Genomic DNA, 20,646 nt, shown 5'->3' with positions numbered 1-20,646 from the left:
ACCAACAGTTACATGATTTTGTTGAGACCACCTTCTGGTTTTTGAACAAGTGGGGATTTTATGTTACTCCAATCCACTGGTAGAAAGCAGTTATATTATGCATTGCTGTGCTTCTTCAGTAGCTACCTGGCACTTAGGCAGAAAACGTTATTTTCCTCTCAGTTCTTGATTGTACCTCAAGAAGATTTTCTACTTAGATGGAAATAGATGGAAACAAACAGAATTGTGTTTGTGCATTTAAGATTAACACAGGCAAAATTTATATTCTTATAAAAATGGGCTCTGCTTTGCTTCCCAAATGGGTTACCAAATGGTAAGTTTTAAAATAGTCACCCCAGTAAATGAGATGGTTGGCAGGTGTTAAATATCTGCTAAAACCCAAGTAATTTGGTTTTGTTCAGAGCTACCGAACAGATAGCAGAGATGAATAGAGCTTTAACATATTTCTAAATAGATTCAGATGTTTATAGAGCTGCATTTCCTTCCTTATGACAGAGGATGTCCATAAAACTCAGGTTTTTACTACTATGTGCCTTTTCTGTAAGCTGCTTCCAGTCCAGACTGACACGATCAAGATAGTTCTGCTCCAAAGCCTGTATTGTATTGTGTTCCAGTCTGTGCCTCTAAAAAAGATTTGAACTTGAATTTTAAATGTTGACTGTATCCTTATATCAGAAATGCATCATAATTCTGCATTTTGATTCAACGTTTTCCAACTTGCTGAATCAAATATTTGTTAAGCAGCAATTTTCTAAGTGTAGTTTATATTTCTTTAGGTTGAAAAGCCCTCTGATTCTGCAAGTTCTCTTAGAGTTGCCAAAGCAGACGGAAGAGTTGAAGAGAAAGTACCTGCTAATGTCCCCTCTAGCGCGGTATGCAACGTACAGGTGGAAAGAGAGCACAGTTCTCATTTATGTGAAATTGCATGGCTCTTGATTTGCTGTGCCAACTTCATGCACCCCCACTCAAACCCTGTTTCCTTAGGTTCAATATGTGCTGGAAATAGGCAAACATTTGGTAAATTCTTGTCATAAGGTTTCTGATTAGCATTACTGTAAGCACATATACTAAAATATTTAAGATACTTAAAATATCTGAAGTATTAAGGTACTTAAAAGTATTCATGAGTGTGTTTGAAAAGGAGCAAAACTTTTAGAGCAGAGCTTTGTGACAGTAACTTTTTTATGACTTAGATGCAGTTATTGGAGGGGAGGAAAGGGATTCACTCAGATGTGTGTTTGCATTTGTCAGCTTCAGAACTTTGTTTAATCTGTGCAATATGAAGATACAGCTAGGTGTTCCTCAAAAAATATGTGGTGGGTTGTAAATTAATTTAGCTAGATAACTGATTCTAGGAGTATGTAACTCATGACATAATCCAAGTAAAAGAAGCAGTTTTTGAAAATAAATAAGCTGGGTTTTTTTCCCCTTTAGGGTAAAGGCACTACCCCACTTGCTCCACCACCAAAGCCTATTCGCAGAAGATTAAAATCAGAAGATGAACTGAGACCTGAAGCTGAGGAACATACACAGAAAACAGGTGTCATAGCTGCTGTTCTTGCTTCACAGCCATCTATTCCTAGGTAACCCAAGAAGTGTATAAATACATCTGTTATTGGGGAGTTTACTTTTAAACAGCAATACACGCTTTGTATTCTAGGAATTGCAAACAACTTCAATGTGTTTGAATTAGAATCAGTTAATAATTTAAAGGTTTTTATTTTTAAATGAGACAATCCTGAAGCAGCTACTTGTAGACCCTGTAGAGATCTTGACTTTTGGAGTGTGAACTTTTAACTTGCACTGGTGTCACTTTGAGGTAAATGAATGCTGGACTGTATGTTGGGTTTGCAGAGGATTAGTTCTAAGAATTTGAAATGTGCTTCTCATTGTTTCATTGAAACCAAGTATAAGTGTCTTCTGCACAGACAAGGGAAGATTAATCAAGCCAGGCAAAAGAGAGAAAATTAACAGTTAAACATTCTGAAAGGTTTATGTTCATTTGAATGAGAGGGACTGTAAATGAGATGTTCGATTAAGTAATGAAATGACATTAAAATACTTGTATTATATTTGCAGATCGATAGGAAAGGACAAGAAGGCAATTCAGGCATCAATCAGACGCAACAAGGAAACCAACACTGTTTTGGCCAGATTGAACAGTGAACTACAGCAGCAACTAAAGGTAATGTCATAAACTTTGTTTAAAAAGAAAAAGAACAGATCCTGAGAATAATAGCTGATAATAGAATAACATACATTGCTGCTTGTGAAGCAAAATTCAAACCTTAAAATCTTCAATTAAGAATATTTTTAAATGTATACACATATGTATATAGGATACAAAACATGTAGCTCAATAAGAATTGTTATAGCCATCTATATCTCCGGGTTAGCAATTATCTTACTGGAAATGTAGGCACCATTTTCCTTAACATCTTGTACCATCTTCTTTACCTTATGATATCTAAAACTAAGAGCCAAAGTCATTAAAAAGTTCTTAAAAACAAATGCGATCTAAAGAGGTATTGTCTCAACTGGAAGATAGGCTGATTTAAAAAACAGTTGGGCATGGCTGTTTGTTGCTGTTTGTTAAAGAGTGCATGTCACATAAGAAGAAAAACTCGGAAAAAAAAATAAAATTGTTGGTTTCAAATCCTTTATTTGAAATGAGAGTTTACCCCTCTGAACATAATCTCATTGAAAACATCATAGTTAAATTTGCAACTGGTTTCAAATTTGGTTTGGGGTGATTTGAAAAGAATGAAGAGGTATTGATTGGCTTCACTTCTGAGGAAAACACTGGGTTGTTTTTTTTTTTTTCAGATAAGAGTACTAACTAGCTAGTGCTAACAGTTCTATTCAGATTTTGGGGAACAGTTCTCCAGATTATACAGAAGATTTGATAGTAGTTCTCAAAACCGGAGCTGATGTTTACCAGTTTTGATCATGGGAGGAAATTTTTAACATCAATTCTCTGTGGACAGTTGGTAGAAAATATTTCTTTTGTAGGATGTTCTTGAAGAGAGAATCTCCCTGGAAGTCCAACTGGAACAACTTCGACCTTTCTCTCACCTCTAAGCCTACTGCCGTTAACTGTGAATTTACTAACTTTGAAAGGGGTATTGGTTTCAAAGCCTATTTAAAAATCCATGCGTCTAGCTCGGTGCACTCTATTCTACATTAAATGTTGTAGTTCTGTTTTGTCAATTTGTCCACTTTTGTATTTAAGTATTTTAATTTCAGTACAGGAAAAAAAAAAAAAAAAGAAAAACCTTTTTCCTTCAATGTGACACTGCCTCTCACATCGTTTTCTGTGGACATCCGTGACCTTTGTTGGACTTGAGTTTGCAGAGTTTGTCGCCAAAATTTCCAACTGGAACTTCATAGTGGTTTCTTTTCTTTCCTGTTGAAACATCTTGCAGAGGAGGATCGCTGATCAGTTGACTTGAAACAACACACAAATTCTTCCTTTGCTGTGGCATTTATTTTAGTGTGCCAGAAAAGAGAAAAAAATCTGTCATCAGCCAATATTACCTCCCAAACTGCCTTCCACAATTTGAAAGATGTTCACAATTCTAGAAAGCCTGCCTCTTTGCAATAAGCCAGTTTAAACAGGTTGTCAGAGTTCTTGCAGGCTGTTCTCAGTATCAACTGGATTTGGTTTCATATTTCTGTTGTATACATTACAGAGTACCTAAACACGGTTTGCCAGGTGTTCACATTTTATCCATTCATGACCCTGATTCAGCTGCATGCATGTGAAGACTTATGGTACAATTGGTGGTCTCTCAAACAAACCCTTTTCAGACCTTTTTGTGAAGGAGGTGGGTGTAAATCCCTGACATAATAATTGCACATTTCCTAAGCACCACCTGTAATTGCATGTTTCACACATTACCTTTTAATAACAGATCATATCCACCAGTCTTCACTATAACAAAACGTATTGTCAAGTAATGTGTCAATTCCCAGCCAAAAAAACTTTTTTTTTTTTTTAAAGAACGGTTTGCTTCTTAGGAATTCTGGGATACCGGCCTTATTTCTCTGGCATATAGACAGGCTTCACTATTAACTGAGTTCTCTGAGTGTATCCTGCTATTCAGGTTGATGTACTGTATTAGGATTTGTTGTATATTGTATGATACACACCTTTTGATCTCATATGTAAATTTGCATTAATTGCTGACTAACAGCAGATGTTCTATTTAATGGCTTCTTCTGGCTGTGGGATCATAGATGTTTAACTGCATGGATGTATCTCTGCAGAATCAGAACTAGCAATTGTGTGATTTTTACACCAATAAAACAGCACAATATTTTAATTTTGTTGATTCATCTTTACGTGGGAATTGGAACTCATTCAAATGGGGTGGGGCTTTGCAGGGACTTTTTGTAGTTTTGTGGCATGTGTGACAAGATAATTGCATAATCTCTTGACCATTTTCTTTCCCCGTGTATCTCCAGCTGTTGGTCAGAAACAGTTGACTTCTCTTGGTAATCTGTGGCTATATTCCTTTTGTATCCTCTCATCAGCAAATTAAATGTAGCTGTGACTTTTAAGAAGTAAATGCTGGTACTGACTTGGGTCAAAGAATTGTATACTTCCCTAGTCTTTATTTTTCTAGTTTGATTTCCTTGAGAGTATTTTTGAAAATTAAAACTGAATGAATTATGTGTTAGAAGTCTTTATCTTCACTGTCTCACTCTTACACTTACATGAAATTCTCTTAACGTTTGCTTCTGTTGCAAAAGGATAGCTCAAGTCAGATTTTCTTTCTTTTGCTGGATATGCAATTTGTTCCCATGAAAATGAGCTATTTCCCTTTTTTGTTATCATCTGCAGACTGATAATTCTTTATTGCTAAAATTATTCCAACACTTCAGACAAAGTGTTACAGGTGGCTTATATGTCATCCAACACAGGGTTCCCTGGTATGAAAGCCAAGAGGGTCATAGTTGCATGTAAGGAAGATATTTTCTGCTTCTGTGTAAATGGATTTAAGAAATGGTACCTAAATTGCATTGCGAAGATTACATTTCAACTGCATCTTGGACGCTAATAGATTAAGTGCAAACCTTTGATTGCAAGAAAAAGTAACAGCAAAAAACAAACAACAACAACATCAACAGAAAACAGATATAACCAGGGTTATGCAACAGAGGAGAAAAGCAAAACAACCAGAACCTTGAAGGTAATGGATTATTCACATCTGTTGCATTTTGTCAGGTAGCAAGTACACTGTTTGTTAAAAGAATGCAAAGTGGGTCACTTCATTGTAATCAAAATACATTGATTTTAAATCAAGTTTAAAGTTAAATGCATTTTGAAAATAGAGCTATTTTTATAATAGTGTTTTTAGTATTAAGCCTGTGTGTGTAACAGCAAGATTCATTAATCAAGAGTTTGACATTTTAAGCTAAAGGTTAAAGAGCCTTTTACATTCTAATGTGTACACAGTCTTCTCGTCTGTATCTTTCTAGCAGAGTGCTCTGTTATGTAGCGTCGTAAGTGAAGAATTTAGCAAGATTGAACATTTTTATATCTTTCCAACAAGTCTATTTTAAGAGATTTTGTGGTTTATTTTTAATGCATCGTTTAGTACATTTTTTAACCTTTTTTTTTTTTATCAGAAGAGCTTCTAATTGAAAAATAACCTAGGTTTTAAGAACATCAATGCCAACAGTGCTCAGAAGATACCTCACTAAGTAGCGTAACCCAGCTTTAATACCTTAGGCAATTACTTACTTGTCTTCTCCATTTATTTAATCTTAATCCAGCTACTTGATGGCATTATTTATGAATTTAGATTGTAAGTTCTTCGGGGCAAGGAATTATGTGCAGTGCAAAAGATGTTCTCTGTACTGTACTACACGTAGATTATTAAATAGCCGTTAGTATTTAATAACAACACGCACTCCTTAAACACCTGCAAAATGATTTGCTTTGGATTATGAGACTGGAGAGGTACCTGCTTTCTCGTTTGATTTGCCTTTTTCTGCTACTGATGTGCCTGTTTCTTCATTCCACCTGCTTTTTCCACCTGCTTTTCAATTGATTTTTCTCTCCATTGTTCATCTTTGAACTGCAGAGATGATTTCCAAAATGCGAAATAGAAAAGCCACCTTGATTAAAGCGGTGTGTTTAGGTAGAACCAATTTAAGTCCGGTGTTCTGAGGCTCTTTGTACTTTGCCCCTCACTTTACTTGCAGTTGTTTACTACCTGAGCTGAGGGATCTTTTAATGCTAAAAATGTTGTATGTGGGATAAACTAAAGAAAATAAATTTTCAGCATTGTTTCCTGTGTCTCTGTCCCTTATGAGTGGGCTCTTCTGTGTTTCTGTCTTCTGTTTAGGGCAAAGACGAGTTGAGTTGCTCGTCCTGGATTCATCTATGCTCAGAGTTGATGTTTAAAAGCAATTTTATGTTTTCAAAATAATTTCTACCTGAAAGAAAAAAAGTATCAGAGTTCTCCTGACTGTTTCTAGTTGAACAAAACAGGAAACAGTCTTATTTTCCTCAGTGAGAAATAGTGCAGTGTAGTTTAAGTACTTCATAAAGCAATTCATATGCTGTTGAATATTCAGTTCTACTCTTCAGAACTCCATTTTTAGAGCCATGCAACTTAATTAACATAAGCAGAATTCCAGCATGTTTAGCAATGCAATTGATGAACTAATGGTACAGTTCTCTAGAAATAAAGCACGTGAAAGTCTAATACTTGTTTCTCTATTAATATTATTTAAATGGTTGTGTTCTGTTAATATTTGTTGAAGTGGAAGCTGCTAACTGTAGCTGTTGTATGGGAGCAATGTTAAAAATGTTAATGTTGAAAAATGTCAATGTTAAAAATGTTTGTCAACAGCCAAAGGAGAGCGTATGGTGTTATCCTTGTACATAGTACCAATGGAAAGTACAGACCCTTTTTTCCACTGGTTCCTTTGAAATAACTGCTTTTTGAAATTTGATTATTTCAGGAGAGAGTTTAATACTGACTTACAGGGTTTTTTTTTCATCTAACATTAAAGATCTGACTGTTTCTCTTTTTGGTTCAAGTAAGACTGCGTTTAAACTGACAGAAGAGGTTATGGATGGTTCATGTAGCAGAATGCGTTCAATGTATATGTTGCAGTAGGGAACCACACTTGGAATCAGGAATTTCTTCTATGAGGAGCCTGTTGCCTCTTGTATCCATTCAGAAGACAAATAAGAGACTACATCTGAAAGAACAGCTGCCTTCTGAGAAAGGAGACACCAACATCAATGATATACTCCCGGCATACAGTTGGAGGTGGGAGTGGAATGAGTGCTACAACAGTTGCTGTAAATTGTGGACATTTGTGTATATGAACACTTGCTAGGGTCTCCTGACTGCCAAACATGCCTGATCGGGAATCATTTGTCATTACTACAGTGTATCTTACTGAAGTTTTTATGGTTAGCTAATGGGATTAAAAGACTTTACTTCAAGATTGCATACTAGGCTGTTTCAGACTTTGTTGAAAAGGTAGATTTAGTTGTTTGTTTTTAAATCAAAGGACAACAGAGGATTGAAGGATTATTTGGTGCTAAAAGTACATGAATCAAAATGATGAACTCACTGAGGCACCTAGGCATTCAGCTTTGAATTCGGCTTACATATTCAAAAACAAGAATTTTGTAGGCACCTGCTTAGGAAAAAGTAGCAATTACTCCAGAAATATGTGCATTTCTGTGTCTGTTTTCCTGCTTGTTTTCATCCGCTACGATGTATATAGAAATTTGTATCTCAAAAATGCTTCTCAGGATCCAGGTTTGCATTTAGTCAAAACCTAAAGAATATGCTGGGAATATACCAATCATGGCAGAGCGAACAGAGGTCTTTTCAAATACTTAACTATATTGGTAATTTAAAAAGGAAAAATCTGCCTTTGTGCTGGAGATTGCGGGAGTGGAACTCAGTTTTACTTAAGATTATAAGGCACAGATCAGAGAGAATCCCTTGATTTCTCCTGTACTTCACCTTGGCAATACAAAGTGCATTCAGCAGCTGCTCTTCAGGAGACACTGTGAATAAGGGTTCCAGTCAGGGGAGATGAAAAGAGGAACACAATGGTATTAGACACAGGAGAATCACCTGACTGAACGCTGCGTGAATATTTGTAGCACGTCACAGTTGTTAACATGAGAACAGATGTTGTTGTAACTCTAGGCTGTTATTCCCTCCAGGTGTTAAGTAATACTGTTTTACTTGTGTCATTTTATCTGAAAAAGTTAATTAACCTATCAGCTGAAGTCTATTCCAACTCTCAAACAGCATTTATTTTATTTTAGCTGATGGCAGCAAAGGTGAACTGGCCTGACCCTACAAAATAATAAATGTCGATCTGCTTTAACTGTTTATGACCAGTAATGACCTTCCTCCAACCTTCCCTGAGCTCACACTGCTGAGCAGAACACTGTGCAGTGGGGATGGTTCAGTAGGCTGTGCTGGCTACATCCCCCCCAGCCCGCTTGCCTTGACATTGCTCGCTCCGTGTTTCACAGCACAGGCAAAGCCTCAGCTAATGCAGGCACAGCACCGTGCGAATGCTGGACATTAAAGAAAAAAGTGATCTCCCTGATACTATCCTGATAGAGAGGAACCATTCTAACGTTTGCATCTTTTTTTTATATTTTCCAAATTCTATGTGGAGACGGTGCTTGCTAAATCATGTTAAAAAGTTGGGTATTAATGAGAAGAACCTGCCTTCCTTGCTCTTCCAAGTGTGTGCCATTATTGCCTTTCCAAGCGATGTGGTAAAGATGTTTGAATCTCCCACTGCTGCACCCTGCTGCTATTTGTTAGGCTTCTTGCACTTGGGAGAGACAGCGAAGAGTGAGCAGCATTTTAATTTGTGAGGTTGCAGTCCTGCCAGCCTGATGGTGGTCAGGTTTTGTTGCGCTTTCCAACACGCACTCTGAAATGTTTCTGAAAACCCTCCCCAGAGAGCCTTTGTGGTGGGGGTTCTTTTACTCAGGATCCAGCTCACCAACACTTTGCTAAATACATTCGTGGAAGGAAAGGAGTGTTCTGTTGAAAAATGTTCTGTTTGCTATCGAAGACCTGGTTGTTCTGGAAGAAGGACCGATTCAATAGCTAACAAAGTGATACTTCAGATTTATGAATGTGCACAGTTCAGCCAACCTGTTTGAATATTTTAATAGGTTTAAAAATGGAGAGCTATTTAGTGCTGTTCTTATATGGGAAGCAGGATGTTTAAAATGTTCATGTTTGCTAAGTGCAAATGACTAGTGGTCACTTTCCTTGTATATCCATACTTCTCACACTTTGATCTCTTCCCAGAGTGGTAAGGCTTTCAAATGTGAGTGACAAAGAGTAATGAATAGATATCAAAATCAGTCATAGACAGGCAGCCTTGCCTTAGAAAACTAGTCTATAGTGAACTTCAGATTTCAGTCACATTCCATGGGTAAAACCCTCGTGGTTTCCATTAAAGCACATTAGATTTTACAACCCATCAACTGCAAGGGCTTCTGGCACAGAAGATGGTGATTACAACTGCTTCAGAAGGCAAAGATGTTAATTCATTAGGATGAAGAAAGAAGCTGAGATCCTCTGTTGAGATCTGTTATGTTTGTGCACAAAGGCCACATCAGGTGAGCACAGACATCTGCATTTTTGATACTTATGTGCTGTGCGTTCTGTCACCCTTACTAATTATTGCATTCTGAGAGTCATTTCTGTATTTTGTGTTGAAATTATCTCCTGTATTTTGAACACCTAACAGTTTTCTAAAAAAAACGATTCAATTTGGTTTGTCTGCAAGATCAAAACAGAAGCACCCTTTTATTTCTTCCGAAACGATTCTGAAGAGGCATGGTTTGGCACAGTGTTCTTTTGTTGTTGTTCTGCAAGCTTTTAACAATTTTTAATTACATAATATGGTGTAACAATACAGAGATAATATGCAACAGTCGTAGTTTGAAATTTTTTTATTACAAACTAAGTTCATGTAATATTGCATGCAAAAACAAAGGAGCCAACATGCAACCAACCTGTTGGCCACAATACAAAACCTTTCTAGAGTGGAATGTACAAATGAAAACAGAGATCTGCGGCTTGTTTGCATTTACTCCAACCATTGGCATAAGGGAACTGTTAGGTCAGGGCTTGAACTGGTGATGGAGCACCTGGTGAAGGGTTTGTCTGGCCCAGGGAGCACAGGCAAATTATTTGCACCTGTGCTCCCCACCTGACCAGAAAGGGTGGACCCAGGGTTGAGTCACCCTGGACTCATATAAGGCCACCCATTGGAGGGAGAGCATCTCCTGGCCCTAGGCTATTTCCTGAGGAGTGCTGCATAGCTAGAAAGTCCTTTTACCAGTTGGGTGTGTTCAACTCTTTCTTCTATATACGGCTATTGGCTTTCCTGTGAATGCTTTGCCTCCTATTGCCAAGAACGCATCAGATGCAGTTTTGCTTCTTCATGAGCACAACAATTGGTAAACTGTGACAGTCCCTTGCCATAAGCCAGCTGAAACCTAGGATTGCATTTAGATTGTTCTGCTTTATCGATGCATGTATATTAAAACATCTTTCCATTTACTGTGCAGTTGCCTACTTGGCCTGTCCGATCTCTTGATCCTACTAAGTTTCATACTGCACGCTGTTTGGTACTTCTAGGAAGTGAAGAGAGCATTTGATATGTATTTGTTCCTATTTAATATTCTCACTGTCTTTTTATAGTGAGTGAGGCTGTCTGGTAGGAAATCTCGTGTTCTGTGATGACAACAGAGTGACTGCATGAGGCACAGATCACTGACAGTGAACTTAACCACGCCACCCCTTTTGATGCAGCCCAGGATACAGTTGACCTTCTGGACTGCAAGCACACGCTGCAGGCTTGCGTCCAGCTTTTTCACACCAGCACCCCCAAGTCCTTCTCTGCAGGGCTGCTCTCAATGAGTTCTCCCAGTCTGTGATTGCCCAGCCCAACTGCAACACCTTGCAATTGGCCTTGTTGAAACTCATCAGGTTCACATGGGCCCACTTTTCAGGCCTCTCAAGGTCCCTCTGGATGGCGTCCCTTCCTTCTGTTGTATCAACTGCATTGCTCAGCTTGGCATCATCAGCAAACTTGCTAGGGATGTACTCAATCCTGCTGTCTAAGCTCTTGATGAAGAGCACCAGTCCCAAGACAGGACCCCTGGGAGACTAAATCTCTCTAAGATCATGATCCAATTTTTTAACCAGGTCAGCTTTGTCACCTTTTCAGGCGACCTTGTTCTTATGCCTTTGATTCTTGTACCCTTGCATTTCCATAGTTGTAAAATCAAATGTGTGGAATGCTAGTAGAACCATGCCTTGAAAAAGTTGCCTTTACTTCACACAAGAATTTCCAAACATAACTCTGCAGGGAGACAGCACAGCACATCTTAACAAACTTGCTCAGAAAAAATAAAATCAGTGGTTATCTGCTTAGGTCAAAACCTAAGCATTATTTTTAGTGTCCTGTTTATCTGCTGAAAAGAAGATCTGCCTAAACACTTTGTCTCACTACTTTTGAAGAAAGAGGCAGTTAATACCAGTGACTTGTCTGAGAAAAGGGGATTTGGAGGAGACATCTTTTTCTTAGTCTTTCTTCTTGGCTTCTATTTTCTTCTTTTGGCTCATTGATGTTCAACAGAAGTCTCTTGGAGTAAGGTAATCTAGACTGGCAATGCAGGAAATGGCGTCTCTTTTTGACTATCATTTCCGTGACCGTGCATGTTCTGAGTAGAAAGCATTCAAGATTGATACATTTTTATCTCCATAAACAACTCTTCAGGAAACAAGGTAACAGAAAAGAAATTAATTTTCTGCAGCCACTTATGGCTTATAATTATAATTTTATAATTGTAAGAGGCTGCCTGCAGATATGTTACACTAAGTAATTCAAGAGCTTAGAAATGTGATCAGTTTGTTACCATGTGAAGACATGCTTAGTCTCCAGAGGCTTTGCTTTCCTCTCCTGAACCAAAAGTTAGCAGAGGGAATGTAATTTTGCTTGTTTAAATGCAGCTATAATGATTTCTGCCACCCTAACTAGCATCAGGTCTTAGCATCTCTTGAGGTACGAAGCTAAAACTAGTGCTGCAAATTTTGCTTGATGTTTTGAAGTATGCAAACACAGGGTGATAGCACTGACAGTGAAAAGTTCCTAGTGAAGAGAAGACAAATAACTAGGGCTCATTTTGCATGTTATATTCTAGTTCTAAATTGTTCCTCATAACATCAGAAGTACCAGTATCCAGTATCAGTCTGAGACTTGGAGGTAGTTTAAGCAGTATGCAAAACCCCTAAAGAATCTTAAAGAAGGAGGTAAATTGTGAAGAGAACAAGAATATCCTAAAGGAAAAGCCTCTTGGGACCACACTGGCTCACCATTGAGATATGCCTGTTAGATGAGGTAGGAAATACAAGTATTTAAAGCTGGATTTGGAGCCAAAGCCACAGCACACTGGTGTTCAAAAATCCTTCCTCTCTTCAGCTTCACAGTGCAGACTTGGTGCTGTGTGTGGAGCTGCAGCTAATGGAATTTTCAACTGTCTTAAAGCTGAAGCATCTTCTCCAGTTTGGTATCTTTTATTCACTGTTGGCTTGCCTACAATGGACAGATGCTTTGTTCTTAAGTAGAAGAATAACGATTTTTACCCTCATACTGTAAGTATGTACAGGATAGAATCTCAGTGTATTACTTAAGAACAACATAAAAAAAATCTAAAACCAAAGGCATAGTTTGATGAGTGAAGATAGAAATTCTGGATCTGAAAACAGATTGTTTTACACAGATACAGGCTTTTTTTCCCCCTGGCTGTGAATACGATATCAACTTCTACCAGATCATTTGTAATACAGGAACAACTGCAAAATTACACATAAAAGATTTATTGAACAATGACCTTATTCTGAATGTGATGGAACTTAATTAAATTATATGTATTCTAGCATGCATGCTTGTTCTGTTTAGTGACAGAACTAATAATTATTCACAGTAATGAAAACAGTAAACCCTGAAAATATTCAGACCATGCAAGAATTCTTAACACAGCTGAATAGATAACTTCTCCAAATAAAATCTTATATATTTTTAAAATGTCTTTATTCACAATAAAATCTCAGTGGCAGCACTGGTCAACAAAACACACTAAACATAGTGTGCAGATTGTCTATGTACTGATCAGAAAGGCAACAACAGCATTACCTTCACAAAATTTGGAGAAATGCTAATGAACTCATACATCATCTGCAACAATATGAACAATACAGCAGAATAAATTTACTTCTGTGTTTCCCAGTGTTTTCCTATTAAATAAGGCAATGATATGAAGCACACCATCACAACAGCCTGCTTAAATCTCTAGAGACTGAGTCCTGATGTAATGCAGTACTCAAAGGAATGTGCAAAAGTAAACACCTGGATTTGCACTTTGATTCTTCATTGTGTAAAGTAATAAATAATTAAAAGCTACCAATTCCAGATTCCAGTGGCAAGAAAAAAAAACAAACACAAAAGAAAAGCTTATGCGAGAACCCAAACTGAGAAAGCAGTTTCTTCAGCCCGTGGTGCTATTTGGAATATCTTGAGCATCTGCTAAATGTAGTTTTTGGCTGAAGCACGCCATTAAGGAACAACGTTTTCACATATAGATACAATATAAGATAACAACGTTACATTAAGCTATGCTACACTTAGTCCTGTGACAGGCATACACCAGAACAGATTAATTCAATTCTACTGAGTTTTACACTAGCTTTCAACTGTTAATTTCCCTCATTGAGATTTAAGAATCACTTACCTCCAGCTTTAGCTGGCAGATGAATGGGGGATGGCAGATGAGTTTTATTACTATTGTGTGGTACTTCATTTCATTTGCAATGCTCATGAGATCTAGCCTTGTACAGCTTCTCACAGATACTGCACTGATATTCTCTGTATCTCAAGTCCCATTTAATGCAAACAAAGCATTGTAAAAATCAGAAGTAACTAGACTGAATGCAACGCTCCTCACCTGTATGTATTCTCAGTTTATTGAAAACACAGCTTCAAATACAAGCTAAGACAATTAGCTTTACCTTTTAATGGGCTAAGAGCATGCACTTGTTACCAAAGCTCAGCTAGGTAATCAATGCAACTGTAGTCCAACTCCAGAAATAACAAATAAGGTTAGCCCAATGTTCACAGTAAGATCAGTGATAATGCTTCTATAGGGGATAAAAGAAAGAAGGAAAAAAAAAGGTAATAGAATTCAGTCATCAGTGGGACAGAATGTTTCTGAATAATACAAAAGAATCATGATTGTGTGTGTGTTTGGTCCAGAGTTTCTCAGTGAAAAGACACTGCTGGCTTTGTCATCTACAATCAACACATTGTCTAAAGCGTTGAATTCTAGCTAAATAAATCACTATACAAAAAAAAGTCCTGTAATTAAGTGTTAAAATGCAGTAAGTTAGATATAGGAGGAACCTAAAATCCAAACTATGTTACGGTACTGATTTTGAAAAAGGGCCATTTTTGAAAAGATTTGTCTCCAAGACAGACATCAGTTACTCAAGAAATAGGCTGCAACTCTTAGTTAATAATTATAATGCGCAGTAAGTATGTAAGGAAAAGGATACATAGATGAATTCAGTTCTTCCAGCTGCAAGATAAATGTTAAAATCATCAGAAATGGCATTTCAGATGCAATGATGATGCTGATATAATTAAATAAATCTATTAAAACAACAATGGAAATCATTAATGGTTTGGGCTGAAATGGATTACTTTCTTGTACAAAACAGACCTGCGCTGAATTCTGTAACAACAGAACTAAATCCCAAAATGAAATTTAAATTCGCTTTTCTGAAGAAATTTTAACAATTGCAACAATAACATCTGAAATGTAGTTGTGAATGAGAATTACATTTTAGCAGTTAAGCATGCTACAGCAAGGAGAAAGTGAAAGTGTAGAATATGTAGATCTGAGTTCCTTGCATGGCCTTCCACAGATGTAGGAAGAAGGAAAATGATCAGGAACATTTTCACAGGAAAATGATCATCATTTCAAGGCCAGGTTGGATGGGGCCCTGGGCAGCCTGGTCTAGCATTAAATGGGGAGGTTGGTGGCCTTGCATGTGGCAGGGGGGTTGGAGATTCGTGATCCTTGAGGTCCCTTCCAACCCCGGCCATTCTGTGATTCTCCGATCCATAAGCAGTCCCTAAAGACACCTGCATCAGACAGTGGAACCAGAATGCTCCACTCACTAAATCAAGCAGTAGCCTACAAAAAGAACACCACAACATAGCACATTTTCTCAAAATGAAGTAAGTAAGGCTTGTGTCTTGACTTATTACAAAACTCTGTTTTCCTCAACTGTAAATTTCTTAGGCTATAGCCTGCGCACAGAATCAATGTCCTTCCACTACTGTTCTATTCCTGAGCCTAAGTCTGGGGACCAAGTTCCGTGTCTCCTGCTTTCTCTGTACTTACGTCTGATAGCAGCCTATCCAGATTGGAGTCACTGGCTAGTTTTCTTTTATCTTCCGGGAGTTCTTCCAGCTCCCCATACAGCTCCAGATTGAGGCGGGCAAGTTTCTCCTGCATGCTCCGCACGTGCTCCATTTGCTCTATGGAACATTCATTTCCTAAGAGGACAAATGACAGCAGTAGAGAAAGGAACCTGAAAGATCAACTGGAAACGTGAAGTCAACAGCTTTTTACATTGGAGAAGATAAATCTGCTGTTCAAATTTATAAGCTTGTTTGCTTTCTAGATTACTTCCTCCTTTTTCACTACTGAAGCTTCTGTCATTCTGTCTGGTGTTATGGTGTCATGAATTTCTGACAACCACTTAATAGCTTTTTTAAAGTATACATTTTACTGGTATGACCTATTAAGATATGTTAAACTTGATTTCATATAGCAGAGGCTAATATTAAACCAGCAGTTTGTCCATATAGCACATTTATTTGCAACTGTTACCATCACGTAAAGGCAACCATTACATGTAGGCAATTCATGCACTTACCAAATGCTTGAAGTTTGCCAGAGTGGAAGTCATTCAGGAGGCTGAGCAGTCCCCTTTCCATTTCCTGGACATCTGACACATCTGTGAGGAACGAATGCTGGATTGGTGCTGCTTGTGCCCCTTTTGCTTCTCCTCCTGGAGGTTTAGTTTTCTCTTTTATTACTCTGAAGAAATGAAGTGGTTAAACAATAACATTACTTCCTGCTTTTACTTTCTTTGAGATTCTGAAATGTAGGATAATTTGACAACTGGGCTGTGAAATGAAAATACATATTTCAATTATTCCATTCAGATTAAAAAATGGATCACAAGTTTGTACTGATAATAAAGAAAAAAAATCACTGTCTTGATAGTTTGATACTGTAAAATAAGGATTTTTTACAGTCTGCTTTCCTTTTAAAGGTAGAAAACATCAAAAAGGCACTCGTACATAATAGCCATCTTAACTTAAAGATTATATTGCAGCATAAACATAAATAAACATGCAATGAATATGGCAACTAAATGCAATTACCAATGAGAAGTGGCACATTCTGTCTCTAGATTGCATCCTATGCTAAAGCAGTTCAGGTAGGAGGCTGTTTTCATCCCTCATTTGCCCATGCATGTGTGCACATAGCCTTTCTCTCACATTAGACTGAGTGTTTCCGCAGACTCAGGGTGAGCCAGTTCAGAATCTGAGTCATTCCTTCCCATGTTTTGAGAATAACAGCTTCTATGTATGTAAATGTCTATATTGCCTAGATGCTGAACTAAGTGATGGTCCAATGGTTATCCATGCTGGTTCATCTCTGGGCAACACATCACAGAATGGCCAGGGTTGGAAGGGACCTCAAGGATCATGAATCTCCAACTCCCTGCCACATGCAGGGCCACCAACCTCCCCATTTAATACTGGACCAGGCTGCCCAGGGCCCCATCCAACCTGGCCTTGAACACCTCCAGGGACGGGGCATCCACAGCCTCTCTGGGCAGCCTGTTCCAGCACCTCACCACTCTCATAGAAAGATCTCAACTGAGGTTTACCTTTGGATATTTCTACTTCAGTTTCAGAGTTATAGAAATGTTTGTATGCCAGAAAGACCATCTATTTTTTCCAAATACATCTTAAGTTTAATACAATATAATACTACTCCCAGTAAAAATATTTCATTATATTCTTGCAGATGAAATGAAAGTACCCCTATACCACTACTGTAGCGACAATCCATCCTCACTTCGCTTTGTCAATTACCATTCCCACTTGGAAAGTCTGAGAAATGGTGTGATTACTTGAGTGCTGACATCTTCCAGAGCCTAGCAGCTATTTCCAAAGCAGGTAGAATCTCCAGCCCATACTACAAGAACCACATTGGTAGCACGTTCCAGAAGAGTGATTTGAAGAAGTAAATCAACAATAGTAGCATGTTCTCAGGAAATACAGCTGTTGAATTGTTGTATTATGTGATTAGTTCTTGCTTGCAGAACTATAATAGCTTTTAGATATTAGAGATAGGCGTGTATATGTTAATTATCTCATGGGTAATTGATGAATCTGTACTATCTGTGGAAATACAGTGGGCTCTGAATCATGTCATCTTTGAAGTGCTTATGATGGAAATATCCCCAGTGTTTCCTGGTGCTTACAGCTCAGTAAATTCCCCTGCCCCCCTCCAGCTAATATTTCACTTTAAAAGTTTCCCATTACTCATTAATCTACTGTTTCTGCCATGGCCAAGAAATGTATTTTTCTAACATGCAAGAAAATTAACACGCTCAAATGGAAATTCACACAGCATCAATAACACACAAATTATTCCAAAACTGTACTTTCCTAAAAACCAAATGCCTCTGTAAGCACGAGGCCTAAGTGCTATTGCTGTCTCTGACAGCTCCCCAAACAAGAGCATCTCCAAATTCCTATTCCAGCTCATCCTGTTCAACTCATGTCCTTCATTTCCTGCCCTACTACCCAGTTCCAATCTTGCAGTCATAAACACTTTTTTTGCTCCTCATACCTGTATGACTGGGGCTCTGCTATCTCCATAGTGATGTACATATTTACCAAATTTTTTCACCCAGTTCTTGTATCTGACCAATCACACCAGACTATCAGATCTCCAACTAAATAATTATCAGTGTGAGCATACGACATTACATAAAATTATAGAAAGTGTACAAGAGGAGCACGGCACAGCTTCCTCCTTTGTTTTTAATACAACAGCATAGTTATTTTTTCAATCTGCTTTGTTAAAGACACGATGGGTTATTTTCACAAGCCCGAACCTCTCGTTTCTCATTCCGTCAGCCTACACACCCTTAAGGCTGCCCTGCACTGGCAGGGCTGTGGATCGTTTCCATCAAGCCTGCAAGGCTTACCGTTTTAGCTTTGGTTTTTGCCCCGGCGGCTGTGGCGCGGGATTGGAGAAGGCGGTGCTTTTGCTGACGGGCACAGAGCTCTTCTTGGAGTTCGCAACCTGCACGGGGTGGGCGGTGGATGACTTGGGGCTTCTCCTCTTGATTTTCCTCTCTTCCATTTCCTCTGACTTACAGCCTGCAGACTGATTTCTTATCCTCCGAAAGGAAGGAAAACGAGGCACAGAAACATCACACTGCACCTCAACGGGGCTTTAGTCCCTTCAAAGCCGAGCAGTCGCTTACTTCTCCAAGCGGGATCCAACAGCCGGGCGCCGCTCCTCACGTGCAACAACACCTCCTCCAAAGCCCAGGGCAGGACGCATTTAGTCCCAGGCCAGCGCCGCACACCCCGCAGCGTCACTCCCGACTGCCTACAGCCACCCCGAAGCACACAGCCCCATCAGCAGCCATCCCCGGCCACCGCTGACCGGCCGCCCCGCCCCAGCCCCGCCCCGCTACCTGCTGGCGGCTCCGCCCCCCCCCGGGCCGCGCGCAGACCCCCAGCCCCCCCGGCCCTCACCCCGCCCCCACGGAAGCGGCGAGCTCGGCGCGAGGTCACGTGGCCGCGCGAGGCATCGTGGGAGCCCCGCCTCCTCCGTGGCGGGAAGGAGAACTACCGCTCCCAGAGTGCCCCGCGGCAGGAGCTTGCCAGTACCGGGTGGGGTGGGACGCGCTCCGAGTACGCGTGCGGGTGCTCTGCGTATGCGTGCAGGCGCGAGGCTTGCGAGGCGAGTGGAGCTCGGCGGCCGTTAGCGCAGCGGGTGTTGCGAGGGAGGGGTGAGAAGATCGTCAGTGCGGTGTGAGGAGGGCTGCGCTTGGGGCGTGCGGCTGTCCGTGCACGAACGTCTGGTTGCGGGGTTGTCATCTACAGAAACAGAAGAACTGGAACGAGGTTATCTATGCACGCTTGGTGCTATCTCTCTGCTGTCGCTGCTGGGCTCTTGTCAGTAGCAGGCTCTGTGCTCCTGGGGGCAGCATCGTTTCGCACTAGTCATGCCCTTACAGCCGGGAGAACTCGCCTTGCCCGTCGCGTTCCTTTAGCTTTTAACATCAGTGACGCTCGATGGACGGGGAAGATCTTTGCTCTGCCATGCAGCTCGATAGGCGCTCCAAGAGCAGTTACTGCGTGAACGTGAATGAAGGGGACCGTGTGGCTGCATTTAATTCGTGCTCTTCTATCTTCTCTGACCTCAGTTCCAACCTTACGTAGCTGTCCTACAGGACTTTAAGTATCAGGGCAGGTGACATTAGCACGGTGTGCCTGCTGCCCACGGGGTTCCTGAGTTCAGGTCCCAGAATCTGTTTCCTGGTGCTGCCTCCATTGTAGAGGAATTCAAACAGTGGCATTTCCAAGGTCTGCTTATCCCGTCAGGGCTCCCTGACATCGATGGCTTTGCTGAATGCTTTGCACATCCTTCATTGCTATGGTTTGCAGCCTGGCACTGTGACAGTAGGCTTTCTTCCAGAGAAATGAACTTAGCAGCTCATCTTTAAGTTATTTATCAACTTGAATGTCATCTGTTTGCGCTGAGATTTTGGTTTCCACCTAAGACGTGTATTCTGTCTTAGGAGAGAATAACTGTATGTTTTCTGGCCAAAACTCTCAGGCATTGTTTACACACCATCTCTGAAGGGTGGCAAAATCTGCACCACTTTGAGTGGAAACATTGCCCGGTGTCTGCTGGTGTTTGCAACAGTGTGTCTCAAAGCTATTGGGAAGCTTGACAAGTGCATAGGTAAGATGTATCCCTGCATCTGTCTCAACTTCATTATCAAAAAACTGGTTCTCTGGTTGTGCACTGATACTGAACCTTCTTCTAGATCTTAAATTTGTTTTGAAGCACCAGTAGCTATAATAGAGCCTCAGCAAGGCTTCCACTGGACATTGCAGTTGTGAGATTCAGTGGCCACTTTGAGTCTCAGGAGTGGTGCTGCCAAAGGGAGGTTGCATTTGCAGTGACTGCCAGATGAAGGACAGGAACCAAAGGTCATCTGGAGGCAATTCTGTAGTAGTAGTTCCTGAGTAGCTGCATACCGTTTGGATTTGAGATGCTGAATCAGCTCTGATATATTTTCAACAGTTTTGTTGCAAGAGATCTGAATCAGAGATTATTGCTGATAAACTGGAAGTTTACTAATGGAAATGCTGTCTAGGGGGTTTTACATGAAAGCTACATGTCTCATAGGAAAAAAAAAGCACACGAAAAGAAAGAAG

At 39.8% G+C, this 20,646-nt stretch overlaps 2 protein-coding genes across 11 annotated transcripts in view; one reads left to right on the top strand and one right to left on the bottom strand.

Annotated features, from left to right (window-relative positions):
* REPS1 (RALBP1 associated Eps domain containing 1) overlaps positions 1-13,543 on the top strand; it is a 71,865-nt gene extending 58,322 nt beyond the window's left edge. For all 9 annotated transcript variants that reach the window (XM_048936351.1, XM_048936350.1, XM_048936352.1 and 6 more), the window contains 4 exons: positions 777-872; positions 1,435-1,583; positions 2,080-2,185; positions 3,013-13,543. In XM_048936351.1, coding sequence (XP_048792308.1) covers positions 777-872; positions 1,435-1,583; positions 2,080-2,185; positions 3,013-3,081 — 420 coding nt within the window. In that variant the 3' untranslated portion in view covers positions 3,082-13,543. The remainder of the gene's footprint in view (positions 1-776; positions 873-1,434; positions 1,584-2,079; positions 2,186-3,012) is intronic.
* CCDC28A (coiled-coil domain containing 28A) lies at positions 3,253-18,892 on the bottom strand. 2 transcript variants are annotated; one of them, XM_048936363.1, is made up of 6 exons: positions 18,675-18,887; positions 18,393-18,587; positions 16,035-16,198; positions 15,497-15,651; positions 14,643-14,665; positions 3,253-13,634 (listed from the first exon to the last, which is right to left on the bottom strand). In XM_048936363.1, exons 1-6 carry the CDS (start codon positions 18,752-18,754, stop codon positions 13,580-13,582), a joined length of 672 nt encoding a protein of 223 aa, XP_048792320.1. In that variant the 5' UTR covers positions 18,755-18,887; the 3' UTR covers positions 3,253-13,579. The 2 variants fall into 2 exon arrangements, with proteins under 2 accessions (XP_048792320.1, XP_048792321.1); XM_048936364.1 differs by lacking the exon at positions 3,253-13,634 and having other exon boundaries at positions 14,643-14,739; positions 18,675-18,892.
* Positions 18,893-20,646: the final 1,754 nt, after the last annotated feature.

Source organism: Lagopus muta, chromosome 2 (genome assembly GCF_023343835.1).
Source record: "Lagopus muta isolate bLagMut1 chromosome 2, bLagMut1 primary, whole genome shotgun sequence".
NCBI lineage: Eukaryota > Metazoa > Chordata > Aves > Galliformes > Phasianidae > Lagopus > Lagopus muta.
The sequence above is the reverse complement of the archived record's forward strand: the minus strand, read 5'-3'. Positions and strand labels throughout refer to the sequence as shown.